The sequence below is a fragment of the Callospermophilus lateralis genome, chromosome 10 (genome assembly GCF_048772815.1).
Source record: "Callospermophilus lateralis isolate mCalLat2 chromosome 10, mCalLat2.hap1, whole genome shotgun sequence".
Classification (NCBI taxonomy): Eukaryota; Metazoa; Chordata; class Mammalia; order Rodentia; family Sciuridae; genus Callospermophilus; species Callospermophilus lateralis.
Window position 1 is genome coordinate 76,957,126 of NC_135314.1, and position 15,204 is coordinate 76,972,329.

Genomic DNA, 15,204 nt, shown 5'->3' on the forward strand with positions numbered 1-15,204 from the left:
TCACACACAAGCTTGTGATTCTTTATTATACAAGGGAGTTGACAAAAGGGGAAATTCATATTGGTCAAAGAATTTCCACAAACATTCCCAATGATCTAATTAACATAATAAAACAATAGCTGATATCCACTGAGTGCTTGCAATGTGAAGCACCCTTAAATATGATGCAAATTCTACTGTGAAACTCTTCATTAGGACAAGGTTAGAAAAGGCCCAGCTTCAAGGATTCTGACTTGCATAGGCTGAGTACTCCCATTTCTAGAAGTTCAAAAACCTCCTTTCTTATCTAAATGAGAGAAAAGACCAAAAAAAAGAAAAAAAGTTTAAAATCAAGCAAAGATGGTGAAAACATTCAAACATCTGTACTTCTGGGTATTTACACAGTTGTTATGGCCAGTATCAGAGAGGCACAAGTCCTGATCAACCTGATTCAGAGTTGAAATAGTCACACAAATAAAGGAAGAGGTATTATAGAACACATCAGTTTCATTAACATGCCCATTTGTTTGTACCCATTCAAAATAAAATGCCATACAAATGTGGCTCAAGGACTCTAAAGTGTGCTTTCTATAACCCAGATTATATGCACTATTCTACTATAGGATTTTATTGTCTTAGGATAAATGCTAATGATGTCAATATAATCAGTATAACTGTGATGACAAAAATTTTGATATCATTTCTCATTATTATAACTAAACAATAGTAGGATATTCAGACTTAATATTATAACTGAAGTCACCAAATAGGGTCTCATGTGTCTAATATAAAATTTGTTAAACTAGTTTTTAGAAGCTGCCTTGTTCAGAGGCAGAACATATGATTCTATGTGTGTTTTGGGGTAGAGAATAGGGGGTGGGTTGTAATTGAATAGAAGTTGTCTTTTACCCCAAATTGGAGGTTGATAATAACTCACCAATCAATTAAAATCAGGTTTTGTCAATCTGGGGATAAGGTTTTATGGGTAAATTATTCAGCATGTCTGGAGGAGCAATTCCAAGTCTGTTCTATAGTTACTGCCCTGATTTATTTCTGGTTGGTGACTGGCAGCCATGTTTATTACTATGCAAACCCTAGATTGAAAAATTGGCCCCATGGTAACATGGTGGGTGGCAAAATCAATTTTTCACATTATGATTATAATGGATTGCTTTCATAAATATATAATGAGCTAAAGCTCATTTATAAAGGCATTCAATCATTCAATTCTAATCCATTAAGACATCAAAAAAACTTCCCCATTCCATAAAACCAAAATATCTTTCTAAATTAAGTTACTGGTTTCTGGGGCTGAGGAGATGCTGGCAAAGGTACAAGTTTGTGTCTCTCATTCTCCCACCTTGGCCCAAAGTGCACATATAAGAATGATAGGCAAAGATGGTTGTATGTATGAGGAAACGCATAGGAAAAGTGCCAAATCCTTCAGATCTTCCTGTATCTCAAAGGCAAAGTACAGTCATTGTCCTACTAGGGCAGAGGCCCTTGGTCATTTAATAAGTGACAAAGTGGACTCCCATATAACACAAAGGATACAGTTCTAAGGAGTTGAGGTGGCCTCCATAATTGTAGTTATCTCAGAGTTAAAAGATAAAAATCATGTCAAAAGCCAGAATGTATTGGCTCTCCATGTCAAAGACTTTATTACCACAAAAAAAAAAAAAAAAGGATTAAAGGCCATTGCTGATTAAACAGTACCTCAGGAATATCCATCATTCTCCTCATCTTCTGATCTCTCCAGTTCCAGTCAAAAATCAGAAACTTTAAGGGGTTCAAAGTAAGGCCACCTGAAAGAGAAAGCAAGAGTTGCTGTAGTAAAAACCTCTGGACATAAGCTTATTAAGATGATTTTTTATTCTGGTTGCTTTTCGCTTCATTTGCTGTCTTTTCCCCTAGCAACTAATCTTTGCCCATTAAGTGCTATCCTTGCCTGATGGAAAGCAAAAAAGCCCTCTGGGACTTCTTTCCTTTCAGTTTTATTATTGCTCCTGAAAAAAAGCAGAGAAGCTGCTCTAGCTGAGCTTGTTGAATCTGGAAGGTGGAGTCTCCTTCCTGAAAGGACTGGATAAGGTGTATTCTGCAGTTAGGCACAGTGGCCCTTGGAATCTGCTTGACTTCCAAAGGTAAATGGGGAGGAGGAGGAGGAACACAGGGTTGGGTGGTTTGTTTTAGGCAAAAAAGGAAGTCCACATTGATTGTTCTATTCCCTCTGATGAGGCTGAAAAATCCTCCAAGGCCTCCTTCTCCTCTTTTTCTATCTCTCTGGAAGACAATTATTGAATATGAGGGCTGAAGGAGACCCCTGGGATTGTCCAGTCCTCAGGTCTGATTTTCCTACTGTTCCAAGCTGTTGCATGTTGCATGTGCAAACAGTACCTGAAGACCTCCTCAGCCTGAAGCACTTTCCCCTAGCTTTTCCCTAGGCCACTTCAATATTTCCCTCTCTGCTTCAAGTAGCTTTTCATAATTAAAATGCTTAGCAGGGGACAGTGGCAAACATTAGCTTATCCCTGTGACTCAGGATGATGAGGCAAGAGAATGACGAGTTCAAGGCTAGCCTTAGACCTTGTCTCAAAAACAAAATAAAAAGGGCTGGGGATGGAGCTCAGTGGTAAGAGTGCCTCTGGTTTCAAACCCCAGTACCAAACCAAACCAACTAAACCAAAAATAAACAAATAACAAAACCCCCACAAAAAAACCAAAATGACAACAAGAAAACAAACCAACAAAAAACCCCAAACCAACAAATGAACAAAAATACATTTTATTTAATCTTTCTCTGCAAAAGAAAAATGCAAATGGAAAGCTGGGAAAGAATGGGTTAATGGCCAGTCTTCTCTTAAAAATAAGCGGTGGAAGAGCAAATTCCTCTGTAGAAAAACTGGGCACTACATAATAAGAGCTTTAAAACACTATTTGACAAGTAGTTTTTCCTTCCATAACATCCCAGGGAAAACACAGAAACTTAAACATAGTCACTTGTAAAGATGATCACAAAAAATTAGAAAATAAAACCAAAAATCCTGTCATAAAAAAACTGAAAAGGGACCTGCGGGGGTGGGGGGGGGAAGTTTGTGGCTCAGTGGTGGAAAGCTTGCCTAGCATGTGTGAGGCACTGGGTTTGATCCTCAAAACAAAACAAAAACCTGAACAAAACCCACAACAGTATAGTTTTTCAATAGAATGCTATAGAGATATCACAAGTGAAAAACTAAAGCTGGTCATGAAAGACATGAAATAATAGTAAGTGAAAAAAGTAGGCTGCAAAGTTATAAGCTATAGTACTAAATGCATAAATGTGTAGAAAAAAGACTGAAGGGAAATACATTCATTATAACTAACGAGATTATCTCTATAGTGCCTTATTTTCTTCTCTGTCCCTTTTTGCATTTTTCATATACTCTTATAGTCAGGAAATCCCCTTCATTATTAAATTATAAGAACAAAATTCAGTCTCTAATTGTACACATTCCACTGTCAGGGGATATGGTTCAATGTCTAGAAACTCTCCTCTATATCTAACACCATAAACATCTTGTTAAGTCATAAACAGCTATTTAAAATGCATTATGTGCCATTGGTCTTGCTTTGTTAGACTTCCAGTTTCTAGAGTGTGAGGGTGGCTGTTCTTTGCATGCAGCTCAACACCTGATGCTAATGAATATTAAATATCTTATCAGATTCAGAAGTAAGTTATTTTCATTAATATACAACATCAACAGCTCTTAACTGATTTTCCACATGAATTAACCTTCACATTTTCTCCCAACTCTGTGGAAATCTAATTTCAACAGTCTGGACAGCTTCTTTCAAAATGTAGAGAAAAATGGCCCTGTTGCATGGGTGGCAGGGTAAAAGGGTTAATCTGGTAACACAAAAACTGTCTTGGATTCCAGGAAAAGGGTAGGTGAATCTTTAGCTCAAGCAGGAACAAACCTGAGGTTCTAGCCTTGGCCTCTCCTAATGCCCAGCCAATCTGTCCCAAATCCATGTCTCACAGAAGGACTATGATTGCTATCTCATTTTTTCCTTAGCTTTCAATGTTGTCCCAGGTACCCAAGATAAAAATTCAAACTCCTCAGTTTACTGTTCAAGGTCCTCCCTCTCCACAATCTGACTTTCCTTCCAATGGAATCTCCTACTAATATAGCTCACAAAGTCTCTGAGCAAGAAAGTCGGTTTCCTTAATGAAATGAACTAGTATTTTTTAAGTACTTAGGGTGTGACAATTATTGTGCTGAGCTCTTTTATTTTTCTCTTTCCACATTTTTTATTGGTGCATTATAGTTGTACATAATGATTGGATTTGATGTTACATATTCATACATGTACACAATATCAGTTGACCAATTATCACTTCCCAGCACTCCCACCCCTGCGTCCTTTTCATCTACTGATTTTTGACTTTCATGAGATCCATGCCCCACTCCCTCATTTCTTTTTTCTTCTCTAAGAAAGAGAAGAAAATGAGAGGTCACATGAGAGAAAATATGTGACCTTTGACCTTCTGAATTTGGTCTCTAGTTCCATCCATTTTCTTGCAAAGGACATAATTTCATTTTTCTTCAAGGCTGAATAAAACTCCATTGTGTATATAGACCATATTTTCTTTACCCATTCATCTGTTGATGGATACCTAGGGCTGGTTCCATAGTTTGGCTATTGTGAATTGTGCTGCTATAAACATGGGCATGCATGTATCACTGTAGTAGGATGACTATAATTCTTCAGGGTAAATACCAAGGAGTATTATATCTGGGTCATATGGTGGTTCCATGGCTAGTCTTTTAAGGATCCTCCACACTGATCTCCATAGTGGTTGTACTAATTTACAATCCCACCAGCAGTGGTTTGGGATTGTATATTAGTACAACCACTAATGATAGGAATAATAATAGTATCTACCTTAGGGATTGTTATGAAAAATGAAGTGACAATAAAGAGCTCAGCAAAGGAGAGTGTTAGCTAGTCAGGATGCTGTGAGCACTGAATGAGACAGCATATAAAAGTTGGGAGTTTTTCTCCACATAGTCTCCTGTGCTGAGCTCTTTATTGGCACTTCATTTTTCATAACAATCCCTGAGGTAGATATTGTTATTATTCCTGTCATTCAGATAAAGAAATAGGCTTAAAAAGGTTAACTGGCCAAAATCACAGAGCTGGTAAACTGCTGGACCTGGACTTTGAATTCCAAGGTCTGAAACCTTACTAGGGGCTCTTTATCTCAGCACTATATTGTTTACTCACTGTCTCCTCTTGGTGTACGGTGTGGATCTGCCTGTCCTTTTTTGAGTGGGCTCCTCTCCATAATTTCAAGATCAGTTAAAGATCCTTCCTTGCAGGGTCAGGCCTCTATAATAATCTCTCCCTCATTTCAAATCTTACAGAACTTAGTGATCATTTGGCTCTTGGAATTGACTGCCTCATGTTGTCAAACTCATTCTGTGAACATTTAGCTCTTGAACTGGGTCATGAGTTCCTTCAGGGAAAAAGGCTGTGGAACCAGGGAGGCCTGGACTGAACGACCTCAGGGATTGCGTAAACCTTCTGAGGTTCAGTTTTCTCTCATAAAAAATAAGAGTGTTAGCCAGTCTGGATGCTGTGAGCACCGAATGAGACAGCATACAAAAGGACGTCTAGCATTAAACTAAGTACAAAGAGGAATTCAATAAATGTATGTTTCCCTTCCTTGTTGGAGGCTATTTGGTCTCTTTCTTCTTTGCATTTGCATAGAACTCTGCATACGGTTGGGTTTAATTAACAATGGATGATTTTCATCTAGAGAGAAACCAGTCTTTGGGTTGTTTCTGAGTAAATGCCCATCTCTGTACTCAGTTACTATATTGATGAACATATACTTTAAGATATATACAATAATCTAGGAATAGCTCCAGACAGTTATAAAACAAAGTTCTATTACTACATTAAGTAAGTAACTTAGAAGTAAGTAATGAAAAGAAATCATTAAGTCTGTCTGGTTGGCAGAATAGGTAAAAAGATCATCAACAGGTTAGCAGGTTCTCAGGCTATTGGCTTAAAGAAAGTCAACAACATAAAAAATTCACTGGGAGCTGCTTCTGGAATACTTTCTGAATGAAGTACTAAAAGAGAAATGCATTTCGATAGGAATAATACAGAATATCTCTATTTTTTCTATAGAAACTGCATTTTTTTTTTTTGTCTCAAAGTTTTATATACCAGCCCTCAACCAGAATGGGAATCTCAGGGAACTAAGGAATCCATTAGCTGGGAGGCAAATGGTCAAAACATCCAGCTCTACAAATTCCAAAGATTGTAAACTGGTTGATGAAACCTGTTGGATCTACTAACCTGACTAGGATTTGAATGGTTTAGGTGGGCAAATGCAATTCAGTTTATCACAGACCTTATCATTCCCCATTACATTATCCTCACTGGCTGGCTTCAGAGACTACAGGATAAGTTTCCCACTGGGGAATTAACTTAGAGGTCTGGTTTCTCTATATTCAAATGCAGTTTCCTAAACTCACATGGGGATAAGGCAATTCCTAGTTTTGGGTAAAAGTATCATTGCCTTTTTCCTACCTTGTTTAATGAGCTCTTTAATTCTTCCTGGTGTTCCCACACCCAGGTGCACCACACGCTTCTCCAGTAATTTTACCTGCTCTTGAACCTTGAAATGGAAGAGAAGAGAGAAAAAGAAGAAACATTAAGGAATTGCAATTATAGGCCAATTTAGAGCATTTTAACTCATAGTTAAAAAAGAGAAGCGCAAATGAGGTTACTGGTGTTTAGGATCAAGTTCCAGGGCCAAGGAAAAAACTTCCCTAGAAAATTGGCAAACCCTCAAAGAATCCAGGAATCAAGCCTCAGTGGCTGTATAGGAATGGAACATGACAGAATAATGACTGCAGAGGGGAGAGGATATGCAGAGGCACGAAATTCAAAGAAAACCAGAATGGTAGCTAAACATGTCATATAAGCAAGCCACCAAAGAAAACACTAAGGACATTAGAAGAGTTTGAAGAAAAAAACTGAGATATGGCAGTAGCTCTTAGCAGTGACTTACATTTCTTATCAGGAATCATAAAGTTAGCTTACCTTTATGTGTTTTGCAAATAATTTCATAACTTTGCTGTCTCCTCGGAATGCTGTCATTGATCTAATAAAAAGAAATAGATTAATGTTTAAGAAAACTCACTCATTCTGGACTGTGTTGACTACTAAGTGTATTCAAAGAATGTGTGTGTATATATGCACATAGTTCTGGAATTTTCAGGTTAACCCTTTTGCAATGAAATTGGGGTGGCCTGCTGGACTCAATAGTGGTGCCTATAATCTCAGCTACTCTTGGGCTGAAGAAGGAGGATTGAGAGTTCAAGGTCAGCCTGAGTGATAATGGCCCGGCCTGAAAGGAATCAGAAATTGGGGTGGCCTTTTATTCAGGCACATATCTGTGGTGACTTCTAACTTTCATACACAAAGTTAACCTTACTAAGTCTTCCTTGATTACCGAAACACATAGATTTGCCCTTCTCTTATAATGTAGACTTTCCACATTTCAGGTTCCTGGCAGAGAATTTATCTTCTAACTTCCTCTGCAGTGTAATTCTCACACAAATTTTGGTTGCACAAGAAATCTTGGAGCTGTGCTGTCAACCTGGGCTCTCTAGAGCACTTGAAATATAGCACCTGAAATTCTGTTTTGAGTGGGCATAAATGAACCATCTTTTAACTGATATTTGGGGATAGACCCAACATGGGAATATTGCTGTTCTTTATATATTATATATAATGATGTTTTGAGAAATATCATTGACCAAGAGGAACACGAAGTTTGCAAAATAGTGAATTGTGCTATGCAAGTTCTACTGCATGTGAGTTTTTACATACACATAAACTTTCTTCATGTTAAGGTCAACTAGGAAGGCAGTTTAACATAATTCATGGCTCCCAAGAGAATAGATGTCATAAGAAAATTTAGAATTATGAATTGGGCTTGTTGAGCCTGCTCAAAAACAAATTTACAATTCATTTAAACTTGAAATGGATCGTAGTATTATCAGGGACACAGAAAAATAGTGAGAATTGGTACAGGATTTTTATGCCCCTTAGAAAAGAATTTATATACAGTAAAAGCTCAAATCAATTTGACAACTTGCTTTTAAGAGGTCACCTCTAAGTCAACGTCTTTGCCATTAACATTTCAATCTGAAATAAGTTCTGAGATGGTAGTTTTTAAAGCAATAAAAAGTCAATGTGAACTGCTGTGATCTCAGGACCATGAAGTACAGGTGCCCAGAATTCAGAGTTTAACATCAATTATGTTTGCATCAGAAAGAATTGAAAGGAATACTTTGCTTCACTGAGTGGGTAGATGATACCATTTTATGTGTATGCATAGGTGGGGGAAAGGAGAGTTTAAAGGACTATAAAATTTACTAACTATTTTTCTAACTCATGATTATATTCGTTCATTTAGAAAAATAGATGCTAAGTATCTACTGAGTGCCTACATTTGCACCTTTGTCCATATGACCAAGCTCATTTTTCTTCATGAGTTGGATTTTCCTTTGTTTTGTCTCCTGTCAAAGCCTGGCTCAGAGCCTGGCTCCCAGGGAGAGCTGTTCCCAGTGCATCCTGTCTTACTCTGTTGACTCTTCTCTGAAAGCTAAATGTTACCACTTACCCAGTGGAGACATTTGTGTTTATTCTACAAAAATACAGTAAGGTATGTGACAGAACTTAGTGAAACGTTGACAAATTATTTTTAATATGTAATTTTTATATTCAAATTTTTGGTCCATTTGAGCTTTATCTTGGTGTAAGAAGTGAGATATGAATCTAGCCTGCCTTTTCCAGATGGCTAGCCAGTTGTTCCAAACCAGTTTATTAAATAATCCATCTTTCTCTGCTGATTTCTAGTTTGTCACCTTAGCTATATGTTATATTTTTATAAGCATTTGTCTGTTTCTGAACTTTCAATTCTGTTCCACTGTTCTGATCTGTAATACAGGTGACATGTTTTAATTATTGAGACTTTGTAATATATACATTTGTAATTGAAAGGGATAATATCTTCTTTAGTATTCTTTTTTTTTCCAGAATTTCCTTGCTAATTTTGAGTTGCATACTTTCTTATATGAATTTAGAACAAGTTTATCTAGTTTAAAAAATAACTCTACTGAAGTTTTATGGGAAACTGAAATTGGGACATTATCCTAAGTAAAACAGACATCTTTACAACATTGAGTCTTCCTATTCAAGGATACAGTATAACCTTTCTTTGTTCAAGATCTTTTGTTGTATTTGATGTTTTCTTTATGTAGATTTTGGTAAGTTTATTCCTTTGATTCTATCTTCTCTTATTATTTTGAGTCAGATCCCTTCTAATTTTCCTTCTAACTGGATGTTGCTGGTATAATCTCATGCTTCTATACACTATATCCCCACACAGCTAAAGTAAAGTGATCCTTCAAAATGACAACTCGGATCACTGGAATACTCTGCTCAGAATCCTCCAGTGGCATCCTACCTCAGGGTCTTTTGTGGATAATGTCTCTTCTACCTGGAATACTCCTCTCAGATAAGTGCTTGGCTTTTTCTTTTACTCCATCAAACCTTTGCTAAAATGTCATCTCCTTAGAAGGTTTCCATGACCAATCTTTTACAGAGTCCCCATTCACTTCTATCCCTTTGCTAAACTTTGCTTTTTCTTTATATAACTTATTAATATACCTGACATTATGATGTCTACTTATTTGTTTATTGTTTCTCTCCCCCACTGGAATGTAAATTTCATGAAGGCAAGGACTCTGTTTTATTACTACTTTAACTTCAGCACACAGAGCGTATCAGATTGGCATCTATCAGTTAATCAGAAAGCATTTATGAAGTAGAGTTGGAGAAACTTCTACCTGATGAGCTCCAAGGCTCGGATGGCAGAGCTGCAGATGATCAGCATCAGTACAGATTTCTTCTCACTATGGTTTTTCCGAAGTTTTACCCACTTAGGGCAGACTAAAAAAGAGAGCATGTAAAATTATTCTGAATATAGTAAATTAGAGACCCCAATTTTGCATATTCTCCAATTACCTCGTATTAGTGTTTAAGCAAAATGAAATATAATGTACACTAATCATTATAATTCTGTTTTCTGGTTATTCTAGATATTAGATCAAAATTACATGTCATTAATTTACAACACAAAACATATAATATGCCAAGCACCTAAATGTGATTAGTTTTAAAACTAAGTAAAAAAAAGTTTAGACTAACAAATTTTCAATATTTTATGATTGATAATTGAAAACAACATTGATTAAACAGGAGAATTCTGGCCCAATAATGTTAGGTTTAAAGAGGTGCCCAGTGTATGACATAAAATAGAACTGACATTTAAATAACAGCCAACATTGCTTAAACATTGTGCTAAGCATTTTGTATGTTTTTTCCTTTTTATAGTTCTTATAAAGCAGTGAGTTTGAATATATTATTACCTAGATTTACATTGCTGAATTTGTTGCTGAGAAAAGTTTTTTCATCAGAATTGCTTACAATTTAAAAGAAAAATGTTAAATCTCTGTACCTAAACTAGTTCATTGCTGGCCATACATAAATGACAACTTGATATGAATAATCCATGGCTATGCCCAACAATACTGAAATGATCAAAACAGATTGACTTTGTAACTGCTATGGTCTGAATTCTCAACACGTGAACAGACTTTCAGGATCTCACAGCTGGTATAGCATTCACATAGTCCAATTTCCTTATCTTTCAGGTAACAAAATCAAGTTCAGGGAGTTCTCAATGACTTGTCCCTGATCAAATAGCAAGTTACTGAGGACATGGGAATAGAACACTATTCTTTGGTTCCTAGACCAATATTTCTAATGTGGACCTTTATTTATTTATTTGTTTATATATGGTACTGAGAACGGAACCCAGTGCCTCATACATGCTAGGCAAGCACTCTACCACTGAGCTACAACCCCAGCCCCAGGTTAATAGTTTTTTTAAAGACCAAAGGTAACTTACTTTCTTTTAGGTATGACGAAAGACTGTGAGTCAAATCATTGGCTTTGAGAAAACAGGAATCTAGAAATATGATGAACAAGCTTTGTAGAGAATTTTGCAAACACACAACCACAAGAGATTAAGTATGAATGATATATATTTGAATAAGTTATAAAACATCAGTGAATTGTAGAATCATTATATATTTTAAAGCATCCTTTAATATTTAAAATCACAGTAGCACAGAAGTAAACTTTAAAAAAACACTCTATGAATCTGCTCATCATTTCTTAAGAGTATTGAAACAGACACTTTGCGTATTTCAGCAGAGAGATGAAGCACCTTTGTTTTCCAAATTCATAGAATAAGCAATATGCAAAGGCAAAAGGAAATGGCCAAAAAAACTTATGAGAGATGCTCAAACCCACTAATGATCAGAGAACTACAAATTAATACAATGATGAGACACCACACTCATTTAGAATGGCAAATGTTAAAAGATGCATAATACCAAGTGTTATTGAGAATTCAGGGTGATTGGAATCTTCCATGGAAGAAGAAAGTGTAAACTGGTATACTTATTTTGAAAATTAATAATATGAGGATTATATACCCTATGATACCCTGATTTCATTTCTGGTTAAATAATGGAAATAAATCTGTGTGGTCTATAAAGGGACATAAACAGGGACATTCATCATGGCAATATTTGTGATATGGAGAAGCAGGAATAACATAGTGTCCATATCTTGAAAAACGGATCTACAAATGTGGTAGATGAAAACACTGGAATACTATGTAGCATTTGGAAGTGATAAATTCCATGTGAATGAAGCCATAAGGCATATCTGGAGAAGTGTGAAATGAAGAAAAAAAAAAACACAAAGAGAGGATCAATACAAAGTTATTTAGATAATATTTAAAACATATACACACAACATGACATATTTTGTAAGAATACATACATACTTAAAATGTATAGTAACATTGGAATGAATGTCTACGAAGAAAGAAAACTAGTGTGGATTTGGGAAGAATGGAAATAATGCATCAAAATACAATGTCATGATAAAAGACAATGTAATACATTAAAATAAAACAGAGTCCTTGTTGACCAATGGCTGTCATGGGCTATCAATTATGTAATACTTTTAACTGTTTTCATGAGATGCATAAAAAAGCATCATTATGCTTATTATTATGGTTTGGATGTGAGATGTCCCCCAAAAGCTCATGCAAGACAATGAATGGCTTTGGGATAGACATTTGTGTCTGGCAAGTGGAGTCTCTTTTTCTGTTTCCTGATCATTGTGTGAGCTGCATTTCTCTGCCACACTCTTCTATCATGATATTCATCCTCATCTGAGCCCCAAGGAATGGAGTCTGCTCTCTATGGATTGAGAACTCTGAAACCATGAGCCCCCAAATAAACTGTTTCTCCTCTAAGATTGTTCTCGTTGAGTCTTTTAGTACCAGCAGTGAAAAAGCTGACTAAAACAGTTAAAAACCTGATTATATAAAAAGTTTCTCTGTAAATATAGCAAGTGTTAGGAAGCAAAATACTTCTAAATTTGTATTGTGACCCCAGCGTATATAACTCACAGTACATGAGTAACTAACTTCAAAGATGTTGCCTATTATATGTTCTAGAGCCTTTGTTGGTTTCTGCCACTGCCATTGCCACTGTATTTTTCTAAGCTTGGATACAATGAGACTCACTTGGGGAGCTTTACAAAAAATATAGATTCCTGGGATGGACTTTCCTTGGTACAGTGTCTCAAAATTCCTTGAGAGTGGGCTTGGGCTGCATTTTAAAAAGTTCCTTGGAGATTCAGTTGCAGCTAACCTTTAGACATTTAGGATCTTGGATGTAAACTACACTGCAGCTCTCAGACAACAGCAGAACTAATTAGCTCCTAGAAATTCTGGCCTCAAAACCCTAATTAAGTGCCATGTGTGTGATATTAACAATGCACAATGCACAATACTAATTGAAAAGACATGTTCCTGCCCTGCAGATACAAACAACCTCAAATTAAAACCAAGTTAGATACAAGTCAAACTGAGTAGGAACAATATTTATTATTTATATCCACCTTATACTTATGCCCTTTCTTGTGCCTGTTCCAAATAACCCATGGCATCTCCCTGCCCTCACCTAGCATAAACTTCCTTTCTGTCCTTGGACTCATCTGTGCAGTGACCAGGGCCCTTTCTCCTAAACCTTCCAATGATGCCTTAGTTTACTGTGCCTCAGAATAGCCTAATTTCTTAACTGAAAATGAAAGCCTGTTTCTTGGGCTATATTTCTAAGATATTTTTTCCTCTGTAAATAAACTCATGACTCCACATTCTTGTCTAATTTTGTTACTGAACTCTAATAAAACAATAATATAACCCAAACTCAATACAGAACCTAGATGAGTTTTTAAAGGTTTTTTTCTGATCTTTAGCTCTTAATTCTAGAGAGAATCGAGGTTTATGATATTTTATAAGGTTACAGAATAGCAGCAGTCCCATTAATTCATGAATCTTTCCTGAATTTTAAAAGTATGTATTAACAAAGAACTAGCAGGGAAAACTGACTAGTGAGTCACATAAAAATAAAATTTTAGCTAAAGCTTGAGAGGTTGATTTTGTTGTAGCACTTGGTTCCTGTGACGAGCAGTCAGGACATAGCTCTCAGGCCAGAGGAGCTGGAGTGGAGCTGTCTGGGTTCAGTAAGCCCCAAACTCCAAAGCTTGCTCATGTGCCTATGCACTCCTTCAATTCCCTTCAGAGTAATTTTCTTGGAAAAGAAACAGGGCACTCATGTCTTCAAACCCCTATACAGTTCAAAAAAAGCATATCACAAAATAATTATAAAAATCCAGGGAACAGACTGTTTTTCAGCTTCTCAAGCTTCTAGAAAGCATAAAGTTATAATGGAAAAAGAAAATCAAACTACTCGTGGCTTTTTCCAAAAGTAGTATTAGCTATTCCTCATAGTCTATAAATAACTCATCTGAACAGAGGTACCCAAACTTTCTATGGTTTGCTTTTATGACAACATCTATTTTCTGCCAGGCTTGTGCAAAAGTGTTGAATGTATCATAATTTTGAAATCAGTTATTTCAGTAACTAAACATACATTTTAATTATAAATATTCAACAGCAGTAGATCTCAAACTATGGCAGACTTAAGAATCATCTGGAAGAGATGTTAACCTTACTAAAAATTCAGAATTTGGTTATGTCATTTAGACAATTTGTTTGAAAAAATCTGGAAAACTACTTGAAATACTACTCTTTTGTGTGTGTGTACTTGGGATTAAACCCAGGAATGCTCTATAACTGAGTTCCATCCCAGTCCATTTTATTTTTTATTTTGGCCCAGGTATCACCAAGTTGCTAAGCTGGCCTTGAATGTGCGAGCCTCCTGTCTCAGCCTCCTGAGTTGCTGGAATTACAGGCATGAGCCACCATGCCAAGTCTAAAATATGACTCTCAAAAACAAAACCATGATTAGGAAATCCAGATAAACAAAATTTTAAAATTAAGATACTCATTAAGGCTAAAGTTCTTATAAAGGAGAAGTAAACCAAAGTTTCATATCTATACTTTTAAATGTATGCTTTATCTTAATTTAACTTTTATCCTCCTTAAGGTCTCTTATTCCTTAAAGAGTGTGCTAAAAAAGACCCAAAGGAAAAAAAAAGCAACAAAAAAAATTTTAGTTTTAGATTCAACAAATATTGCTTAGCATCTTAATAAAGAAATGTTCAGGAGTTAAAATTGTTAGATTGAGTCAGGCATGGTGGTGCATGCCTATGATCCCAGCTACTGGGAAGGCTGAAGGAGGACTGTAAATTCAAGGCCAGCTTGGGCAAGTTAGTGAGACTTTGTTGCAAACAAACAAACAAACAAACAAAAAACAAAAACAGCCACAACAACAACAACAAAACAACGAAAAGGTTTTGCAATGTAGTTGAGTGCTTGTGCTGAATGTCCTGGTTTTAATCTGGGCATGTTGGTGCACACCTGTAATCCCAGCAGCTCGGGAGGTTGAGGCAGGAGGATCACTAGCCAGCCTCAGCAAAAGCAAGATGCTAAGCATATCAGTGAAACCCTGTCTCTAAATAAAATACAAAATAGGGCTGGATATGTGGCTCAGTGGTTGAGTGCCCCCAAGTTCAATCCCAGGTACTCCAAAAAACCCAACCCCAAAC

At 36.3% G+C, this 15,204-nt stretch overlaps 1 protein-coding gene across 3 annotated transcripts in view; it reads right to left on the minus strand.

Moving 5' to 3' along the window:
* Window positions 1-15,204, minus strand: part of Cmss1 (cms1 ribosomal small subunit homolog) — a 319,308-nt gene continuing 304,104 nt past the window's right edge. For all 3 annotated transcript variants that reach the window (XM_076868985.2, XM_076868986.2, XM_076868987.2), the window contains 6 exons: window positions 11,018-11,077; window positions 9,894-9,996; window positions 7,078-7,138; window positions 6,562-6,649; window positions 1,696-1,784; window positions 1-286 (listed from right to left, as the gene is read on the minus strand). In XM_076868985.2, coding sequence (XP_076725100.1) covers window positions 203-286; window positions 1,696-1,784; window positions 6,562-6,649; window positions 7,078-7,138; window positions 9,894-9,996; window positions 11,018-11,077 — 485 coding nt within the window. In that variant the 3' untranslated portion in view covers window positions 1-202. The remainder of the gene's footprint in view (window positions 287-1,695; window positions 1,785-6,561; window positions 6,650-7,077; window positions 7,139-9,893; window positions 9,997-11,017; window positions 11,078-15,204) is intronic.